The sequence below is a fragment of the Rosa rugosa genome, chromosome 6, assembly GCF_958449725.1.
Source record: "Rosa rugosa chromosome 6, drRosRugo1.1, whole genome shotgun sequence".
Classification (NCBI taxonomy): Eukaryota; Viridiplantae; Streptophyta; class Magnoliopsida; order Rosales; family Rosaceae; genus Rosa; species Rosa rugosa.
The window spans coordinates 26,657,013-26,674,746 of NC_084825.1; the positions used below are offsets into that span (position 1 = coordinate 26,657,013).

The following is a 17,734-nucleotide window of genomic DNA, read 5'->3' on the forward strand; positions in this document are numbered from 1 at the left end:
GAAGAGGTTGAGGTCAAGTTCATCTTCATTTGGAAGGTAGAGTAGATATTTGTTGTGAAATTTATGGAAGCTTAATTGTGTCTCTTGTAAAGATGTTGGTAGTGATGTTCCGAAATATATTTACAGCTACCTTGCAAGGCCTTTGGAGGAATGCCGAATGGCTTCTTATGAAGAAAGGAGTGCCGCTTTCAAAGCTGCAGAGCAGCTTCAAGAGAGTCTGCAATCTGAAAATCCATCTTTTGTCAAATCGATGGTTCGGTCTCATGTCTATAGCTGTTTTTGGTTGGTGAGTTGCAATGAAGTTTGTGTTTTTAGCTTATTAATGGTTGGTTTTAGTTTACAATGCCAATATCGATTCATATTGTGGCAGGACTAGTATTATTGCTTGATTTGCTAATCTACTTGTTTACTAATTCCTGTTCCGATTACAAGGGTCTTCCTTCTAATTTCTGTGAGACTCATCTCCCACAATCACCGGACTCTAAACTGATACTAGAGGATGAAGATGGAAATGAATATGATGCTAAATACATTGCCAAGAGGACTGGTCTTAGTGGTGGTTGGAGAGGTTTTGCATTGGAACACAAGTTGGACGATGGTGATGCACTTGTGTTTGAATTGGTTGAACCCACAAGGTTTAAGGTAGGCCATATAAAAACCTACTAACTGCATTTTTACATCTAAGATACTGTACCATGTAGCTTACAGTCTAAAATCACACATTCGGGTGGGTTATTAATTAAAATCTGTTAGGAAAGTCAAACTGTTAATGCCTTTAAGGCATGTGCTGATCAGTTATTTGTTTAATAGCACCTGTATATACTGTTGCAGTTCCCCATTGCTCGAGTATAAGCATTCTTCCTCCACACTTGTATCATCAGCTTTAAGTTTGGTAGATTGATGCGTACTATTAGATTATCATTTTAAGTCAACTGATATACATTTTATGTCATCTGTAGACCGGTTTAAATGTGGTTGAGAATGTGTATTTGTATATCTTTTCAGATATTGATTTTATTTTATATCTGCAGATCTACATAGTTAAGGTGACAAATCAAGAACATTGCAAGAAGGACAAAGTGAAGAGTGCTGGAAAGCCATCAAAGGCAGCCAAGAAGCCTGACCAAGACACTAACAAAAAACAAAGGTCAAAGAAAGCTACCACTGCTGAAATAATCAACATGAAAACACCCCCAGAGCTTCTACCAGAGAGCCCAAAAAGTGAAGTTGTACTACCATATAGACTCAGGAAGAGAGCATAGGGTGAACTGTAACTAGGAAAGCTTCACAAGTTTTGGCATCCCCTGAAATCGATCAGAACATGATCAGAATATGGTGATATAGAAAAGAGGGGAATAGTTTAGTGCTTAAGGTACTTAATCAACCGTCGAGTATTTTGACTCTAATATGAGAGATTTTATCCAGCTCCAGTATGTTAATGATCCGGGTTGATGCTGTGGTGAATTCTCATTCATGCATGCATGCATTGAGTATCCAGATGTATGGTAACGTTTATCAACCAAATTGGTTATGCCCCAAAAGTTACCTACGATGTAGTTATCTAGGATTTAGAGTTGGCAAGGCAATCAGATAATATTGGTAGCTTAACGATATATAATCCAACCAACAGCTTTCTGATGAGAAAAACTGGACCATCCACAATAGACAGAATGTTTAAGCAAAATACTTTAGTCATTAAAATACAAAACTTGTGTACCAAATTGAAGACATAAACTTCAGTCATTAAAATACAAATGCAAATTTAAAGCACTCGAAACTTCAGAGTCAACAGAATTTAAAGCACAAAAAGAAATTGGATTACACGAATTCAATTCCTAGACAAAGATATTCTAAGCAGCAGCGTCAATGAAAGCTTCACCAGGTTTACGCAAAGCCAAAGATCCGTGGCATCCCAAGAGCTGCAATAACCCCATAAAAATTGTTAGTTCATATATTGAGATTCGTAGAACCCATATTTAAAAGAGAAATAAATTAACCACATGATAAAAAATGATGTGGAAGAAATTTACTAACCTTGGCATTGACACCATCAGGAAGAATGCGTGCCTCTGACTTCAATCTTACATAGTCAACACGGTTGAACTTGGTAAATCCCCTGAAAATTAACAAAGTTGTAACGTAAGATTCAATTCTACATAACCAATGAATATACAATACAAAGGATCAACACACTATACCATGAGCTACCAAGGGAACAAAACAAGACACAAAGCGAATAACACATGTTGAATTTCTGCAGAACTAAAATGAATGCAAAGAACCAACACCAACTGCTCACTATGAATTGCTTCAACACCTAAAACAAAATATGAACAAAGTCCAGGCACAAAAGATCAATTTATATGTTCAATTCTACATGTTCACTCCGCTTGTTATCACGAGCTTAAATCCATTATCAAATCATCAATCAAGACCGCACATTTCACTGAACAATGGTTATGATTCACACTAAGACTACAAACTCAATCTGCCAACACTAACCATCAAACAAACTCGAGGGATCAACGTGCAGTTTATGGATGCAATTCTACAACTTCACATGCTAAGTTAAACTCAACTCAATCAAACAATTCTACATATACAAACCCAATTATTCTTATTTTTTATCAACTAAATTGATGCCACCCCATTCAAAGACCAAAACTTTACAACATATTCCTCAAAACCCATCAGCCACATTCATCTCAAAAAGCAAACCCGACATAATCTCTACAAAAATCAACAGGAGTCACCTGTAGATGATTGCAGAAAAATCAGTAATCCCAAAAACAAAATCAGTAATCCCAAATCTTCAGTAATCCCAGAAAACTCAAAGCTTTACCTTATACGGCCACTTGGGGACCTTCATCGGGGTCTTCACCGGTGATGAGCTCCGTTGACCGCGTCATCCTCGAACCCAAACAGCAGCAGTGAGGAGGACTAAGGAGATGACGAGGTTCGGCGGGGACTAATATCAGGCGTCGCCGGTGGAATCACTCCGGCCATGTTAATGGTTTTGGGTTCGTGCAACCTGAGATGAGTTTCTTGTCGTGGAGATGAGAAGACCTGGAGTTTGGGTGGAGAAAGAGAACTAGAGCTTTGGTTGCATCGACAAAACAGTGGAGACTCTACAGTGGGTTTGAGGCTTTAGGCTTCGACCCGCGATGGTTTCTGGAGACTTTGCATCTGAGCCGTTGGTTTTCATTTAAAGCAATGGACGGCTGTGCTTGACCCATCCGCAACTTAACTATAGCAAGGACGTCCTCTTTGGAACCTTGCTGTATATATATATATATATACAGCAAGGTTCCAAAGAGGACGTTCGTGATATACTTGATCTGCGGATGTGCCATTCTCACCCGTCCATTGCTTTAAATGAAAACAAACGGCTCAGATCGAGATTTTCCAAAAACAATCGCGGGTCAAATATATAGCTCTGTGCTTCAACCCGACTCCTCTGAGTCAATGACAAAACCAGAGTTCTCGTCTCGACTGCTCCGACCAAAATCCAGTTCTCCAACCCGACTCCCAGCGATGCAACCAAAGTCTGGTTCTCCACCCAAAATCCAGGTCTTCTCGTTATTGATACTAGAAACTCGTCTCAGGTTGCACGATTGTTGCAACCCAATCTTTCTTTTTTTCTTCCTCTCATGAAAATTGTAGTTCTCTTATGGTCCCATCCTCCCTTGAAAACTTCGCGTCAAAAGTTGGAGACTTGGAAGCAAAGAAGCACATCTAGAGTATGGGTTCTCTCTCTTTTCTGATTTGTTTGATTTCCAATTACAAAATTTAGGGTTTTTTTTTCCCTATTTGGGACTTTTTTTCTTTCTGTTTCTGGGTTTCTGCAAGGCTTGCTAGAATACACTTCCTTGTTTAATTGGTTAGTTGTTTTATTGTTCTTTGTATACCAGATACCATAATTGGGATTTTTGCTTCTTTTTTTTTTTTTTCTTTTTCCCGTTTCTACTAGTGACTCTGGTTTACTCTTAATGTTGCAGCATTGCTGGCATATGCCTCATGTTTACTGGGAACTCGTTTTTTCTGTGGGCTAAAAGGAAAGGAAGGTTCCCTCGACTGTTTATCATAGTTAGAAGAATGTCGGATGGAATGAAATGGAGTGCTTTCTTTTGTTGATCTTATGTGTGCTTTTCAGTTTCAATGTCTCAAACAGAATAATCTCATTTCACAGAATAATGTCTCAAACAGGTGATTTCAGGGGAGCAAAGGAAAGGGAAAGGTCGGAGCGTCTGGCGTCGAAGGAAACTGGTACTGTTTGAAAAACCCTAATTGATTGAGCTATCTGATGTTTATGTTATGATGGAAGTGAAAGAAGTGAATTCTGGGAAGTAATAATGGGGTTTGAAAAAAACTAGTGGAATTGTTAGTGGTGGTCAAGACTTGAAGAAGTGAGGTTTGGTTTGTTTTTAAGAGCAAGACATGAAGAAGTGAGGTTTTTCTCATATTGAGTTGAGTTGTGTGTAACTGGATGTGGTGACATCTTGAGATGGGATTCTTTGACTCGTGACAAGTTCAGTGGCTGCTACCAGGCATGTAGTCTTATACAGTCTGGACTTTTCATGTTGATTTCGATCCAAAAAGAGGATTTGGATTGAAATGTGGGAAGGTGAACTTGGTTGAGTGTCTAGTGTAAGAGAAACATAATAAATTTAAAAGTACATAACTTTTGACTTTTAAGAATTAAAGGATGGGGTTTGAGCAATTTAAATTACAGTATAGATTTGGTTGATGGTGCTTGAGCATAAACAGGCTCTTAGTCTGTTACAGTAAGGGGTTGGATTGGAGGTGAGAATATTTGATAGTCAAGTATTGTAAGTTAAGTCGATGATTCTATTGTTTGGTTGGTTTCTAATGGCAAAACATGATTTCTATTGCTTAATAAAAGTTTGAGGTTCTTTCGTATGGATCGTAGTGTGTAGAACTGGAGAGTATTTTATATGCAAATTTCCCTTTTTCCCAGAAATTCTGTGACTAGTGATAAATTTCAGCTACTAGCTACGCAGTCTAATATCATATTGTTACCAATTTGAAAAGAAAATTTAGGTTGAGATCTGGAAAGGAAACTTGCTTGAGTGATCATTACTGTGTTGTAACCCTGCAAGTCAGAACCTTCTCATACTGTGCTATTGAGCATTGACTAAACATGTGCACATTTTCCATGCTTTAGACAAAGAAGGATGACATGTTGCGATACAAAATGGAGAGAATGCCTTTCCTGGAGGAACAGGTTCGGAAGGTAAAGGATGGAGGACAGCTCTTGGGAATGGACATCGAGAGACTACTACTCTCAGAGGACAACCGGTTTGATTTTGTGAATGAAATTGCGGCCAAGGCCAACGAGTATGTTGAGAACAACCGAGATGAGTATGGCAGTAAGATGAAAGCCATCCTTCAGGTGCTAAGTAACCGTGTGAATGATGCTGGGTTTTATAGACCTGAGGCATATAAAGAATCGATCTGACCCCTTCAAACCAGGGCCGTCGTGGTTGAAAGAATTTTATACTTGATTTTGTGTTGTTCATGTTGTAATGTTAATCTAGATGGTATTCTTCTGTAATACTTTTTGTTTCAAATCTATCCCTGCAATAATTTTGCTTCTCCCGTTACACTACATAAATGAGATTGTTCATTTAATTTCTATAAGGTCACAATTCTTGATGTGATTTGTTTGCTTGGTGTACCAATCATAACATAATAATTGATAGGCAACTAGTCTTCCTATTTATCTGTCACCATCTTCTTCGGACCGTCGGACGTCGAACACAAGGAGTAGGTGCCATTAGGTAATTCAGTAGCCGGCGAATGGGTTTCCTAACCTTCTTGACTCATGCCACCACGCAGAAAAGAAGATCTTATATCGGGTGTGGGAGAGGGGAGGGGAGGGGAAGCTAATGATCATCCTTCTTTGAGAAGACAAATCGAGCATTACTAACAAATACACATGCCATAGTATTGTCTTGATGAGTTTTTTTCATTCTATTATACCTTCCACTAGAATAGCCTAAGCTGGATCAAGAAAGTGGCATGTACAAAATAAAGTCATGTGATCCAAGGGGTACTTGCAAGAAGTTCTTGATGCAAGAAGTACTTGTATCCAACTTTCTTTGAATATTTCTCTTGAACTAGACAGTTCATTTCTAATAGAGTACAAATTATCTAGCTTTATGTATTTCATATCATTGACTGTAGGAAAGAATGGCATTCCTGTTTAGAGGTCATTAATGTAAGCATCATTGAGCCATTGAAGCAGGCTCAAGGAGTTTCTTGGCTGATATACCTTATTTATAATGTTCAGAGTCCTTTAATCATGGAGTATGAAGCTCTGGGTTAAATGTGAGCATCATTATGTGTATAACTTCTCTCTGAATAATTGCATTTTGTAATATCAGAATATTTCCCCCATATTCTAGTTCTCTTAATTTCATACCAAGGAGACTTGTAGCCTTATTGTTAGAGTAACGGATACAATATGTTTCTTTTTCTCAGATTGTAACCTATATAATAATGGATGGAGACTTGCTTTGCCCTGCAAAGATGGGAAGATCTGTAGAGGTATCCAGAATTGTTGTTTTTCCACTATTTGATACAGATATACTTGTGTTTTTCCAAATGCTTGTGTTTCCAAACTGATCTTGTACATTCTTTCACTAATAATTATGTTATAGGTGCTTACTGTCTTCAACTGTGTGTGATTCAAATTCATTTATATACATGTGGGAATTTGATTTCGTCTACCCCCTAAAGAAAATGCAGTAATATAAGTTCTCTTCTTAGTCAAATTGAGTGGTAAAACATATATTTCATCTCTGTTAATTGATATTATGCAATTTTGACAAGATTGGACAACTATCTACAACAATATGGTTGATTTTCTGGTATAGTTCTTGTGATTGAAGACTGAATTTTCTGCTTTAGTCATATCGTTGCTTTTCTGAAACTATTGTAATATATGTACTTCTACCCATCAATTTTAGCTTCATGAGTATTAAAAACTAAAAAGACATGCTAAGTAGCAGCTTGAGTTTCTTCTGGTGTTTCCACTTTGTCATCAGTTGCATATAGGCATATTTCAGTTACTGAAAGTTACTGAACCTTATTATGTCCAGTAAATTTGAGAAGCAAATGCAGCAAGTCCAGTATAGGCATAATAAGGTTGATTTACTGGACTTGCTGCAAGTAACTTTGAGAAGCAAATGCAACATAATAAGGTACTGGACTTGCTGCAAGTAACTTTGAGAAGCAAATGCAACATGATAAGGTTCATATTATAGGCATATTTCAGGTTTGCTACCAAGTTATAATGGACTTGCTGCATTTGCATCATAATAACTTGCTGCATTTGCTTGTTTCAGTGGGAAAGGAAATCAAATCTTGCTTACACACAGAAGGATATTGATGTGGTTCGAGCTGAATGGGCAAATCATGTTATGAAGTTCTAACTTTGGTTCTGTTTAAGGTAGATGAGTAGCACCAGGAACTGCTTTTGTGCATTTATATATAACTGATGGAAAGTGTTGATGAACCTAAATTATGCATGCAGTTGCTTTGCCTAGCTACTCTTTCTTTACCTTATAGGTTTTTGACTTAGTGCAATATTAGGTAAATATATGATCGAGATCGATGAGATGGTTTTTTGGTTCTCTTGATCATTATGTAACTGTTGGCTAGGTTTAGAGTTGGAACTATGGATTGTATTTTGGATGATGTTGATGCAATTAATGAAACGTAGCCATCATTTTCAATGCAGATTTTATTCCAATTTTATGGTTTTGATGATTGTAAATGACTGATGTTGAAATGGTTGAAAGGCAACAGATATATGCAGGTTTATGTTGTATCAAGAAAATAGAAACAACAGAAACAAATGATCATCTGTTGTTTCTATCAAGTTCAAACAACAGAAAAGTAGAGTTCAAAGAGCTCTCAGACAACAGAAGTAGGTGATTGATATGTTGTTTCTATCACGTTCAAACAACAGAAAAGTAGAGTTCAAATAGCTCTCAGACAACAGAAGTAGGTGTTGATATGTTGTTTCTATCACGTTCAAACAACAGAAAAGTAGAGTTCAAATAGCTCTCAGACAACAGAAGTAGGTGTTGATATGTTGTTTCTAGCACGTTCAAACAACAGAAAAGTAGAGGTCAAATAGCTCTCAGACAACAGAAGTAGGTGTTGATATGTTGTTTCTACCAACTTCAAACAACAGAACATAACTAAAACAATGGTTGAAAGTGCAAACAAACAACAGAAAAATGAGATTGAATACTACTTCAGACAACAGAAATTTGAGTAAGACTATACTCTAAGTGACATTCAAACAACATAAAAAAACTAAAACTGTCATTGTTCTTCAAATCAGACGACAGAAGCATCAACTAAGCTTAATATTGGTTCAATCAAACGACAGAAACAACAAAAACTCCGTCATCTTACATTAACTACATCGACAGTTATTTTTTGAATCCGTTGATGAAGTCAATTTCCAACAACATTAATATGTAGTGGTATGGTGTTTCAGACGACAGATAGACTCCGATTTTTCAATATTAGGTACTTCAGATGACAGAACTTAAACTGAATCTGTCGTCTGAGTAGCTTATAAACGACGGAGAATATCTGTCGTCTGAATGGCTTAGAGACGGCAGCCACTTAGACAACAGATTTTTACTTCATCAGACGACAGATATGGTCTGTCGTCTGAAGCATTTTTTGGCATAGTGTTTAGGAATACAGGGCGGTGGGTACTATGCTAGGGTTTGTTGTTCAAGGATGAAGCTTTAAGAACTTCCTTTTAGGACTCATATATGAATAAACATTTATTTTAGAAAAGGAAGTGTGCAAGAAAATACCTTACTACATAGCTTGACGAAGCCAAGTGTCACTAAATTAACTACGAAGTGATACTCTGGTCCATATCCGTCTACTCCCTTATTTATTTGTCTCATTTAGTTCACTACTATCTATTCCTAAAAACCCCTAAGGGGTCGACAGAAAGAATCGTTCCTTAGAAAACCCTAAAACCTATTCTGAAGAGAAGAATAAGACCCAGGATATCCCCAGTACACCCACCTTTTAGAAAGTCCATGCGCCATTATTTTAAACAAAGACCTAGAAACTCTGAAGCAGAATAAAAAACCCTTAGAGAAATTGGTCTTTGCGACCAAGATAAATAATTAAACAACATTTGGAGTAGATGATGATGTATCAGCATCCACTCCGTCTTCATTCATCAGAGCCGCCCAAATTGACAAGTTCCAATCAACCTCAGTCTAGCAAGAAACCCATGCACCCCAATATCCAGCCCACAGGAAGCCCAACATCCAAGTACGGGCCCAACAGCCCCACCCATGAACAAGAATCCATCTCAGGCCTAACAACTCTGGAACCCAAATACCAATCCAGTAGCCCATAACCTAGAATAAGGCCCAAAGCATGGAGACTGCTGTGGACACCCCAACACCACCACCCAACAGTTTCTGGTCACCAGAACCATGAGCCCGCGCCGTTGCTGCAAGGTCTCCGCCACCGCACGCTTGCACCGCCGCCGAGAGGCCTCCACCACCGTGTCCCAGTGAGACGCCGTCCCAGCCGCCAACAGAAACAAACCGGGTCAGATCTCCATACCCAGTCAAAAACCCATAATCCACCCAATCAGATCACAGCAGAGTTAACCCCAAACCTTCGCTGTCGTTAATCGACCCCAGTTGAAAGCCAACGAACTCTTCCAGCAAATCTCCAGCTAGCCAATTCCCAGTTGGATCCTCCATTGAGCTACGTCCCAAGGTCGAATCCAGCCATAGCGGACGCTCTTCGGAAAGTCTGAGAAACAAGCCGTCCACCATATCACTCTCTCCCAATCAAAACGCCGGGAGTAAATCAACGACAGAGGAGTAAAGAAAAGCCCCAGACCAAGGTGGCTCTCCATAACCCAAATCAAGCATAGCAAGCAGGACGACACAATTAGCCACAGGACTAGTGATGACGATGGCCATCAAGGTTTGGAAAATTTGGAAGTTTAGCCATTGAGTAAACCCTAGCAGAGCGTCACTAGGTCATATAACAACACCATGTGTGAACAGTTAATATGATTGTTAGATCTTTAGTTTCAGCATCAGCATGAGATGAAACATTCTTCTTTCATTTTTTTTTATTAAATGTCATCAATTATGCAATTCAACAAGCAACACAATAATAACATATCCCTAAGCGGCCAACAAAGAAAGCTATTACTCAGCGTACATTACTCTAGTATACCCCTCCCACATATATACTATAAAGGGAAAATGTCCAAATACCCTAATTTTAGGAAAATTATTCCCCATTCCCCCATTACCCATAAGATAATTGACTTTATTGCCTAATACCCAATTAAGTTTTTTTTTAAAAAAAAAAATTTATTGTTTATTTGTTTATTTTTGAGACTATTTTGCCCTCTCCTCCTTTCTCACATAGAGGTAAAGTGGGGGAGATAGTGGGATCACCAGAGAGTGTTGAGTAAAAATTGCACACAGTGAGCGTAAATGTCACCCAACATAATTTCACTCGTATTCATTTAGTTAATAGAGTTTTTATTATTTTGGGTTCGACCCATTCAAGACAGAATGTGTCTCTTAATTACAATCCCTTGCTTCAAGGGAAGACCCTTTGATTCCATTTATGAAGAAACCAATTGCTGGGATGTGTGTTTGTTTGTTTTTGCGGCTGCACCCGGATATTTGAATGGGTTGCCTACGTATCCTTGGAGAGGGATCAAGCCACACGTAGTTCAAGAGTTCCAATGAGTGGATGACTCATTGAAGGGCTTTGATTTTGGAATTAGAGTAGTGTTTGGGACGAATTTGGTTTAAGTGGACCAGGGATTTGATTTTGTGTTTAGGACGCGGTTGCATCTAGATAAATTTGGTTCTAAATTGCCTACATACCCTTTGCGGGATCAAACCACATGTAGTTCCGGCATTTGAGATTTAAATGGGTAGATGACGAATTTATTTTGGATTTGTGTTTGGGAGATTTGAAAGGTTTAGAGCCTTTGAATTTCGTGTGATTTGGGAATGATTTGATTTTCTGGTGCTGGGAGAATTTGACTGGAGTCAGTGATTCATTTGGGACTGGTCGAATTTGACTGGTGGAGTCAGGGATTCTGTTTGGAGTTGCGGTTGCATCTAGTGGGTCGCTAGACTGCCTACATACCCTGTGAAATAAGGATCAAACCATTGTAGTTCATTGTTTTTGAGATTTTCAATTTTGTACCAATTTTTATTCCACGGATATATTTTTGAACCCGCAGAATAGAACATATTTTTTTGTGAACACATTTTTTTATAGGGCGTCTGCTGATTTGAATTGAGCCCCCAGTGTGCTGAGCTTTGTAACGGGCTTTGTGTCACTTTTTGTACTCGTCGATGAATAATTCAGCCAGGCCCGAATTTCTGAAATGGACTGACTTAGAGTGGGCTTTGTAGTGCTGCGAGACTTTGCGGACGAGTGGTTCAACATGGCCCAAAAACTTGTAGTGCATAGATTGATCTGGACACCCATTAATTTACTTCTGCACCCATTTGAGCTCACTTCATATATTGCACAAAACTGAAACTCAAAGAGACCAGATCGTAGAGTGATTCTCTGTATGCGGACTTGATTTGCATGTTTTGAAAGCTTCTGTTTTTTCTTTTTGTTCAAAGCTACAGTAGCACCATGTTTCGACAATTATGCATATGAGACTTTTTAACCAAGTGTGTTGATCAATTTCCCACCGCCAAGCCTCATGGCTGTTAGTTGGTCTTCTTTTTATCAAACCACTGTTTTTTTGTCTTCTTGCAATGTCAGAGTATGGCACCGCCTTGCCTTGTTTCAAACTTCAAAGCTTGCAGCACATTTAATTAAACAATTATCTCAGTTGCTCTGACTTGCAGCAAACGTGTTCAACCACATATTTGAAAGCTTTGACTTTGACAATCTATTTGCTATCTGCAGATTTTGGACCTTCCTGCACCGCCAAGCTTCGTGGCTACTTGAGAATTGATTTCCGCTTCTTTAATTAAAGGAAAAATTTCAGTTTAGTATCCTGTGGTTTACACTCGACATCATGTTAGTCCCTCCCCTTTCAATTTCATCAGCAACACCCCCGAGGTCTCAATTTCGATCAGTCGTGCCCAATTTTTACTGTTCCGTCCATATTAGCCCGTCAAGTGATGACGTGGCGTGACCAAATGGTTGAGTGGGGTCCACTTGAAGGCTAATTTGGACATTTCACTCAAATTTTCATAATTTTTTTTTGATGTTTTTTCATAAATATTACTTCTTAAACTGACCAATCTCCTTTTTCTTCCTCTAGCCCTCCTCTCTCGTCAATATCCGGCGACCAAAATCACTGCCCCCTCACCACCTTCTCTCTCTCTCTCTCTCTCTCTCTCTCTCTCTCTCTCTCTCTCTCTCTCTCTCTCTCTCTCTCTCTCTCTCTCTAAGCTCCAATGGTTAACTCCGAAGAACCCAGCAAGCTCATCTCCAAGGCTCGTCGTCTTCCTCCACTTCCCTCCTCTCCAAACCCGACAACCCACTCTTGTATCCAATGAAATCCTCACCAACAAAATGGGTCTTCCCCATCAAGCTCAAATTCACTGGCACCAAATCCTTATCCGAGAAATTGGGCCGACCGGAGTTTAACTCCACCACCGAAAGCTGGACATGCCTTTCCAAGGGGTTAGGAAGGAGAGGATGCAGAGCTGGAGATCTCCAGATGGGTCAGGAAGCTTCTGATGCAGAGCGACCTGGACAAGCTCGCCGCTATGTTCTATTTCTCTACCAGAAGCTTCTCTGAGATCTACAACGCCGACCTGACTCACCGCTTCACCATCGTGCAAATTATTGCTACTGACGGCCAATCGTGTTCTGGGAAGACGCCAATTGTTGTGCGGGAGAAATATCAGAAGCAATTGGCATGGGGGAGAACTAGGTTTTCAAGGTTTGCTCTTTGGAATTTCTCCCTTATTTATATCGAAGAAACACTTCGATTTTCAATCAAATTGTGATAGTTTGGCTTCTGGGTTTCAATTTATATCTATTTCGTAGTTAATTGGGAGCTAATTTGCAATTGTGATATATTCATATCATAGTTTCTTTGCAAAAGACTGAATCTTAATATTCTTAGCTGGAATTGTATAATATTTGTTGGTTTTAGCATTAGCATCTGGGAATTTTGTTCATTTGATCATTAGCTCTGAATTTGACTATTGGGATCAATTGTTCATAAGCTTTGAAACCATTATTGTGATAAGTTTTAAGATTTGAAAAGTGAGTTTGCTACCTTTGAGCTTCTGCAATAGTGCTTTTAGAACAGATGCTGAGAATCTCATCTAGGTTCCTCAGTTTCACACGACCATGATGCACAGTGAAAAGTAGTAGGAGACGAATATTAGATGTACAAAGTCAATAACGAGATAAAAGGAGTTGAGAAGTAATATTTATGAAAAAGCATCAAAAAAAAATTTATGAAAATTTGAGTGAAATGTCCAAATTAGCCTTCAAGTGGACCCCACTCAACCAGTTGGTCACTCCACGTCATCACTTGACGGGCTAATATGGACGGAACAGTAAAAATTGGGCACGGCTGATCGAAATTGAGACCTCGGGGGTGTTGCTGATGAAATTGAAAGGGGAGGGACTAACATGATGTCGAATGTAAACCACAGGGTACTAAACTGAAAATTTTCCTTAATTAAATGTAATTGTCGCATGCTTTCTTGTATCTTTTATTTTTAGCTTGTTCTCAAAGAAACTTGCAGCATGGCTACCTCAGTTATGCATACTCTGTGGCTTCTGCTCTGCTGCAATTTGACGGAGAAACATATGCTTTTGGGTGGCTTGTTTTGCAAGTGATGCAAGGTCATTTGTTTTGTTGCGGTGGAAAGGAAGGCAGGAGGTGGATGGCTTCTGGGCGGTGACCTTGCTGACTTTCAGAACAGATGACATGACATTCCACCGATTGGTCATACACTCATGTATACGAGATTGCGACCGTTCGGGGATCTCCATAGCTCCATGGTGGTGACAGATGACATGACATTCCACCGATTGGTCATACACTCGTGGATACACATATATCATATACGAGATTGCGACCGTTCGAGGATCTCCATAGCTCCATGGTGACACAGGTACAAGAGACGCTGCATTTATTTGCCAGGAGAGCGCCATCATTTGTTGAAGAAGCACCACCATCAGTCCTTCATTAGGAGGGCACCATCATTTGTTGACGTAGTGGTCCTTCACCAGGAAAGCATTGCCTCGATCTGGGAGCCATGATGTAGGTCTCTTCTTTGGACGTCTTCGTCTTCCTCTTGTTGTCGGACCGTGGCCAGCTCGCTTCGCTTTTGCCACATATATGCAAGACGCACCGCATATAAGCGTCAAAAGACGAAGCAAGTGTGGAAGACATCGTCATGGTGAATGAAGACTTGATGCCGACGCTTTGTCTTGCTCAGAACATGTAGACAGATGACAGAGTTTTATGAGGACGAAAGTAGCGGAACGACTCCACTGCTAGAGAGAGCAAAGCATAGAAGGGACACGTCTTTTCTTTTGTCTGTACCATGAAAGAAAAGATCAGTAATTTCAGGAGACAGCCAAGATCATATACCTGTGATTTGCTGGAAGCTTTTGCTCCTGCAATGTTGGTTTTCCGTGAACAGCTTCTCTTGGAAAGCTTGTAAGGAAGGACTGCAGCGCTTCGGCTCCGGTTGGATTGCTGCGTTTCTTTCGCCTCCCTTCTTCTTCTTTTTCCTGCTCTGCACTCTCTATTTTTTAGCCTTTCGGTACCTTCCTTCTCTCTCTTTTAGCTTCTCCTCCTATCTCTGCCTTTTCTGCTTTTTTTTTTTCTCTCTGCCCCTCTACCTTTTTTTTCTCTCCTCCCCTCCGTCAGTGTAGTAGCTCCTTTTATAGGGGAGTAATGGATGAGGTAGAGTTGAGGATGACCCCGATTTGAATTTGAACTGATTTGATATTCAAAATCGGTTTGACCAAGTTTGGTGCTGAGATTTGAATTGATGACAGCAAGCTTGGCTTTGATCTTATCATAATTGAAAAGTCCAACTAACCATCTTGGACGTTAATTTGCATGCATGAGCCAAACAACTTTGAAATTTAAAAACTGCATTATCTCTTCCAACTTTGACCGTGGTTGATCTCATCAGCTTCCTCTTCTTTTGTTTGGGATGATGTACCTGGCCTCTTCTTTTGTCTAAACTTGCTTTCTGTTTGCTTTTGTTACTTTGTCTTGCAACTAATCTTGAAGTCACCATTTCATGCATAATTAACTCCATTACGGCAACTTGAGTGCTATAATTTGAATTCCCCAAGATTAACATCATAAGGAATAATTGAGCAAATCCATCTCCTAAACTTGGACGTCGCTTTTCCTTCTTTTCTTTTTCTTGTAATCCCACCAGCAATTTTGGGCTTTGTGATTTTTTTTGTTGCAACAGAGAGTTTGCCAGAACCTCACCTGACTTTGCCGGAACCTCGTTGGAGGTCCAGGGGATAGATCATCGGAGATCTCATAAAAGTTTTAGGAGATTAATTTATTGACCTCGAATAAAAGCTGTTATTGCCCCCAAATAAAAGTTTTATTGTCCCCCAATATAGAATAGCTTGTGATCTATTGAATCTTCAGTACACAAAAAGGGAAGAAAACAAAAGGAGGAGTTTATATATATATATATATAATTACTTTTAGAGTGGTCCACCAACTCCCAGACTTTGTCAGAACCTTGCTAGAGGTCGCTGGACCATCTTTGGAGGTCCACGGGGAGGTCGTCATAGACTCATAAAAGTTTTAAGAGGTTTATTGACATGCAATAAAAGCTTTTATTGCCCTATAATAAAAGTTTTATCACCCCCCAATAAAGGTCAATGAAAGTTTTATTGCCCCAATAAAAGTCAATCAAAGGTTTATTGCCTCCTAATATGAGATAGCTTGTAATCTTCAATACACAAAAAAGGAAGGGAAAAAAAAGGATTTTTCATATGAAAAAAAAAAAACTTTGAGAGTGGTCCACCAACTCACTAGTCTGTGCTTCATGGACCCAACTCAATAGTCTGTGTTTTAGGAAGTTTATTGACCCCAATAAAGCCCCATAATAAAAGTTTTATTGCCCCCCAATAAAAGTCAATGAAAGTTTTATTTCCCCCAAAACCCAATTCAATATGAGATAGCTTGTAATCTTCAATACACAAAAAGGGAAGGCAAAAAAAAGTAATTTTTATATGAAAAAACTTACTTTGAGAGTGGTCCACCAACTCAATAGTCTGTGGTGGACCACTCAATAGTCTGTGGTTCATGGACACACACACACACCATCCATAATCTTCAATACACAAAAAGGGAAGGAAAAAAAGGACTTTTCATATGAAAAAAAACTTACCCACCAACTCAATATGCTGTAGGCTGTTCTCTCCCCCCCCCCCCCCCCCCCCCCCCACACACACACACACCAAAAACAAATTTTCTTTTCTTGACCTAAAGATTTAAAATTAGGCAAACAAGAACCTCAGTATGTGTAACTGGCACGAAACTCTTGAGTTTGAGAGCTACTATTGATTAAGAAAGGAGTGCTAACTTAGTACAAAGCTGCCTATAGAACACTTCCTGAGTATCTTCATGTCCTAATCAATATTTAATGCCAGATGGAATTAAGCAAAGTAGTTGTGAGGAAAGATCGAGATCACCAATTAGTTAGATGCAAAATAACTCTTTTTCTTGATAGGCATACCTGTATGGACTCAAATGTCAACTAATATAAGTAAATTGGTTGAGGCCATGGACATTCTCTCGTACAACCCAAATGTTAAAGAACTACACCAAAAAATTGAAACTATATTTACTGTTCAGTCAGTGAATATAAGATGGAGCATATAATCTTGAAACAGTTTGATGCTAGGAGCTCTATATGTGTATATAGTTTCTACATATTACATAAACAAGTTGAGAAAGAATCAAATACTTTATATGAATCATTTGGTGCCACATACCCCCACTAATATTCCAAGCTTCCAGAAAGGGATCTTAGGCCCCATTTGGGATTGCTTCGCTTAAAAAAAAAAATCATCTTTTGTCTAAAATTTTAGATTTTATTGTTTGGTAAATAAATAAAAAGTAGCTTTAATTGAAAATTATAGGTCACTGGAAGCAAATTTTAGAAGCAGCCAAAAGGTTGCTTTTAGAAGCTGTTGTGGATCAAAACACGCTCTTAAGTTGTTTTATATACTGACAACACTTTTAAAAATATTATTTACCAAACAGGAAACTGTTTTAATTCACAGCTGATTATTCTCACAACACAGCGGCAGCAGTTTTTTTAAAAAGTCATAGCAATCCCAAACTAGCCCTTAATAAACTGAAAGCAATATATATAATTAATTGAAAAGTAATGAATCACAAACACCTGGTGGGCATGAATCAATGAATCTCGGTTGAGCTTTTTTGCTGCTATCCTTACTGGGCTGATGTCCACCTTGTGAGAATCAAAGGCCAAGCAGAGTCTGATCCAAATTCACCTTCTCTCAAACCTCCGATTATCGCACTTCTGACTCGTTCTCTAGATTGCTCCTCTTCGCGATCGGGTTTGACTATTGCACCTCTGACTCATTCTCTGGGTTGCTCCTCCTAGCGATCAAGTTCTTGTTGCTGCCAGTCTAGTTCGTCAGAGATCTTGAGATAGAG

General features: G+C 39.1%; 1 protein-coding gene, 1 long non-coding RNA gene and 1 pseudogene across 2 annotated transcripts in view; 2 read left to right on the top strand and 1 right to left on the bottom strand.

The window, feature by feature from the left end:
- LOC133716496 (putative B3 domain-containing protein At5g58280) overlaps nt 1-1,341 on the top strand; it is a 1,899-nt gene extending 558 nt beyond the window's left edge. Inside the window, exons 2-4 of the mRNA XM_062143203.1 lie at nt 127-286; nt 433-642; nt 1,032-1,341. Of these exons, the coding sequence (XP_061999187.1) occupies nt 127-286; nt 433-642; nt 1,032-1,262 (601 nt within the window). The 3' untranslated portion in view covers nt 1,263-1,341. The remainder of the gene's footprint in view (nt 1-126; nt 287-432; nt 643-1,031) is intronic.
- Nucleotides 1,342-1,709: 368 nt separating this feature from the next.
- LOC133713453 (uncharacterized) lies at nt 1,710-2,465 on the bottom strand. Its single transcript, XR_009848027.1, has 2 exons — nt 2,035-2,465; nt 1,710-1,919 (listed from the first exon to the last, which is right to left on the bottom strand). It is a non-coding gene; the product is annotated as an uncharacterized LOC133713453 (long non-coding RNA).
- A 1,069-nt stretch (nt 2,466-3,534) lies between these two features.
- Nucleotides 3,535-5,648, top strand: LOC133716497 (protein PLASTID TRANSCRIPTIONALLY ACTIVE 7-like; annotated as a pseudogene).
- The last annotated feature ends 12,086 nt before the right edge of the window (nt 5,649-17,734 follow it).